At 45.6% G+C, this 3,697-nt stretch overlaps 1 protein-coding gene across 1 annotated transcript; it reads right to left on the bottom strand.

Annotated features, from left to right (window-relative positions):
- Positions 1-230: 230 nt before the first annotated feature.
- LOC104880774 (uncharacterized) lies at positions 231-1,880 on the bottom strand. Its single transcript, XM_010658489.1, has 3 exons — positions 1,514-1,880; positions 510-778; positions 231-386 (listed from the first exon to the last, which is right to left on the bottom strand). The coding sequence occupies exons 1-3, from the start codon at positions 1,878-1,880 to the stop codon at positions 231-233; spliced, it is 792 nt and encodes a 263-aa protein (XP_010656791.1).
- Between the last annotated feature and the right edge of the window lie 1,817 nt (positions 1,881-3,697).

Below are 3,697 nucleotides of genomic sequence, written 5' to 3'. Positions count from 1 at the left end.
CTCCTGAGTGAGACAAAGTCTGAACGTATGGAGTACCTTAAACCACATGTTGCAAAGACAAAAGAGTAATGAGACAAGGGAATATAATAAAAAAGGATATATATATATATTACTTGTAAAAGAAATATACAATGTATGATTTCAAGTAATACTTCCAATCCCAGTTTATAACACATGCAAAAGATGGGATTTACAAGTCTAATATAAAAAGCAAATAAAATATAAAAATATCAGATATGAGGGGGGTCATGTGATGGCTCTGCTCTGGTCTCCTCCTTTGGTATGGGCTGCTCAGCTGGCAAGCTCTCCTCATCTGGCACTAGAGGCTCGGATGGTGCAGACCTATCATGCCCAAGAGGAGCCTGCATACTCAGATGCTGCTGAATCTGATGAAGGATCGTGGTATGCTGGGCCTGAGTAGCAATGATCTGATCCTGGTGTGCACGAATAGTGGCTATCTGGTGGATGATAGAATCCTGAGCAGTGTTCAGTGTCTGCAATGAACGCACTAAGCTTCTGAATTCCGTAAGAGAAACGGTGACAGTGGGCTCAGGTGAAGAAGGAGGAGCTGGAGTAGCTAGCATGACTGGTGGAGCATCCGCAGTGATAGGAGAAGAAGGATGTATACCTTCGGGCATGTGCACTGAGGTGGGTGCTGCAAGGTCATGAGGTGTGGTGTCAGTGAGAATCTCATCCTGCTGGGCCTGAGGCAACTGCTCATCTCGGGGTAGCTCTGGAGGTGCAGGCACAGCTGGTGCTCCCTCGGGTGCAAAGTAGGCTACCAAGTGATGCCATTTGTCGAGAGAGAAATCCTCTCTGCAATGGCGGCGCCTCTCAAGACGGGGCTCTTCAGGATAGCCCAAGTGCTCTAAAATCTGGCAGAGGAGCCTCGGGAATAGTAATGGTATGCCATCTGCCCTCTGAAGTTTCTTCTGATGGACTTTCTCTTCAAAATGAAGAAGAGAAGTCATAATCAAATGATGAGGGCCGAAGAAATAGCCCTCAGAAATCCTAAATAATGCCTCAAGTATAGCTCCTCTCCTCTGAACTTTATGCTGAAGGGGGAATAGGTTGGCACGCAGGAGCACATCAATGAGGAGCATCCCAGATGGAAGCTCTCTCCTGGTCAATACCGAGGCTGTAGAAGTCCCCCTGGACAGAATGCGGACCATGTCACTCTGAGAGAATGAGGACCACTCCCTGAAGTCTGCCTGAAACACGGGCTCATAAGGTATATGGAGGGCCTCAGCAATGTGACGAGCTCCAATGGCACCCTGACGTTCGTCTATAGTAAACTGGATGAGGGTAGGATTGCGGAGACCTCGAGTAGTCATAGATTGATAAAAATCTATAACTACTATGGGATAGTAGAATTGCCTAGGAGTGAGAAAAGACTCCATGTGATACCTCTGCAGCAGTCGGAATGAATCTCTGAGCTCTGGCTGCTGTCTGAGGGCCTCTATATCAAAGTAGGTCTCGGAATGAAATGATCTATCTCTGCAATCCAAGTTACCCTCAATCGGCGGTCCAGCTATCATGGGACACCTGATAATGGCCTCGGGAGGCATGTCCACTGGAATCCGAGGTTCCTCTGTAGCTGGCTCTGGCTGAGGTGCGTGGGATGGCTCTCCAGGACCCGAGAACCTGGTCCTCTTCGCAGGGGGCCGAGAAACAGAGCTCGCGGCTTGCTCGGCTGGTGGCACAGGTTCCGTGGGTGGCCTCCGGGTGGGGTATCGGCGCTGAGAAGGAACTTCCCCCTCAGATGGGGGAATGGCCGGGGCCTGAACAGGAGGTGAAGGTGCGGCTCCCATGGCAGCTCGCTGTGGTCGAGGGGTCGGTGAGGATGGGGAGGCGGAAAGGCCTCCTCTGGTCTTCACCATGGCCGAAATGACGGAATGTGGGTGCTCGAGGTTCCAGAGGCTTTTCAGCTGACAGGTGGGGGAGTCCTTTGAGCTTCTGGACCTCAAAGGTTTATATAGGACTGAGGTTTAAGGGATTTTTGATGCTTTAAAATTTTCCAAGGCAGTCGAAAAGTCGTTTTTGGACGTTAGGCACAATTTCGGGGGTAAAATTTTAATTTAAAAGTCCGTTTTAAATTTTTAGAACTTAGAATTTTACCGTGCGAAATTTTCGCACCTTGGTCTGTCCATTTCGCACCTTGGAATTGGGTGTGCGAAAATGGCACCCTTTTTGCTGAGGATTTCGCACCTTAAAAGGAGGTGTGCGAAATTTTCGCACCTTGAATAGTGGTGTGCGAAATTTTCGCACACTGTTTCGCACCGTGCGAAAATGAGCTTGAGGTGTGCGAAATTTGCACACGTGTGCCAGGAGAGGATTTCGCATCGTGCGAAAATTTTCGCACCTTACACAGTGGTGTGCGAAATTGGATTTTAGGAAATTCGCACCTTGAAAATGGATTTCGCACCTTGAAATTGATTTCACACCTTGAGGTAGGGGTGTGCGAAATCTTCTTCCTTTGGTCCAAGGATTTCGCACCTTGGTATTGGGTGTGCGAAATTTTCGCACCTTGAAATCAGGTGTGCGAAAATTTGGCACTTTGAAATTAGGTGCTCTGTTTCCTTGGTTTTTCTCCCCTTGGCTGCTTTTGACGAGCTCTCCCCATCTTTCATGATTTTTTTCTGAAATTTATCATCAAAATTAACTTGAATTAAGACAATATAAACTAAGATTAGGAGAAAATTATAATAAAAAGAAATAAAATTAATGATATAACTATAAAACTATAACAAAAAATTCATGGACTTATTTAGCCCATGATACCCTGCTTTCCCTCAGAGTTGTGGTGGTTCAAGGAGGTTGATCTCCTCCTTGTCTGTACTGTAAGGCTCTATAAATGGCTTGAGACGATGGCCATTGACTTTGAAGGTTTGATTGCCTGTGGGATTGAATATTTCCACCACTCCGTTGGGATGCACTTCATGAATTATGAAAGGACCCGTCCACCTGGATTTCAATTTTCCTGGAAAGAGATGAAGTTTAGAGTCATAAAGCAAAACTTTTTGTCATTTGGTAAAATTTTTCTGATTTACCAACTGATCATGCCATTTTTTCAATCTTGCTTTGGCAATTTTTGAATTGAGGTATGCATCATTCCTCATTTCCTCCAATTCATTCAAATCCAAACATCTCTTTAACCCGGCTCTTGTCAAATCCATGTTGAGCTTTTTGATTGCCCACCATGCTTTATACTCAATCTCTACTGGAAGATGACACGCTTTTCCATAAACAAGGCGAAAGGGAGACATTCCTAGAATGGTCTTGTAAGCGGTCCTATAAGCCCATAAGGAATCCAGGAGCTTGATAGACCAATCCTTCCTATTCACATTGACCACCTTCATCAATATATTCTTGATCTCACGGTTGGCTAACTCAACTTGGCCACTAGTTTGAGGGTGATAAGGTGTAGCTACTTTATGCTTAACCCCATACTTGGCTAGAAGAGTCTCAAAAGGTTTATTGCAAAAGTGGGTTCCCCCGTCACTTATAAGGGCCTTTGGCACTCCAAATCTTGCAAAGATGTTGTCCTTGAGGAATTTAAGTACCACCTTATGATCATTGTTCCTACATGGGATTGCCTCTACCCACTTAGAGACATAATCCACTCCTACCAAGATGTAGGAATGTCCAAATGACATTGGAAATGGTCCCATAAAGTCTATACCCCAGACATCAAAGA

This window comes from Vitis vinifera, chromosome 11, assembly GCF_030704535.1.
Source record: "Vitis vinifera cultivar Pinot Noir 40024 chromosome 11, ASM3070453v1".
Classification (NCBI taxonomy): Eukaryota; Viridiplantae; Streptophyta; class Magnoliopsida; order Vitales; family Vitaceae; genus Vitis; species Vitis vinifera.
Note: the sequence above shows the minus strand (reverse complement) of the source record. Positions and strands in the feature narration are given on the sequence as shown.

Bases quoted from the DNA above. Each gene is read 5' to 3' on its own strand.
- LOC104880774 (XM_010658489.1), bottom strand. From the start codon at position 1,880: ATGGTGAAGACCAGAGGAGGCCTTTCCGCCTCCCCATCCTCACCGACC. The intron at 779-1,513 runs GTAACTTGGATT...ATCACTTGGTAG, and splicing joins AGCTGGACCGCCGATTGAGG to CCTACTTTGCACCCGAGGGA. The intron at 387-509 runs GTGCGTTCATTG...ATCCTTCATCAG, and splicing joins TTACGGAATTCAGAAGCTTA to ATTCAGCAGCATCTGAGTAT.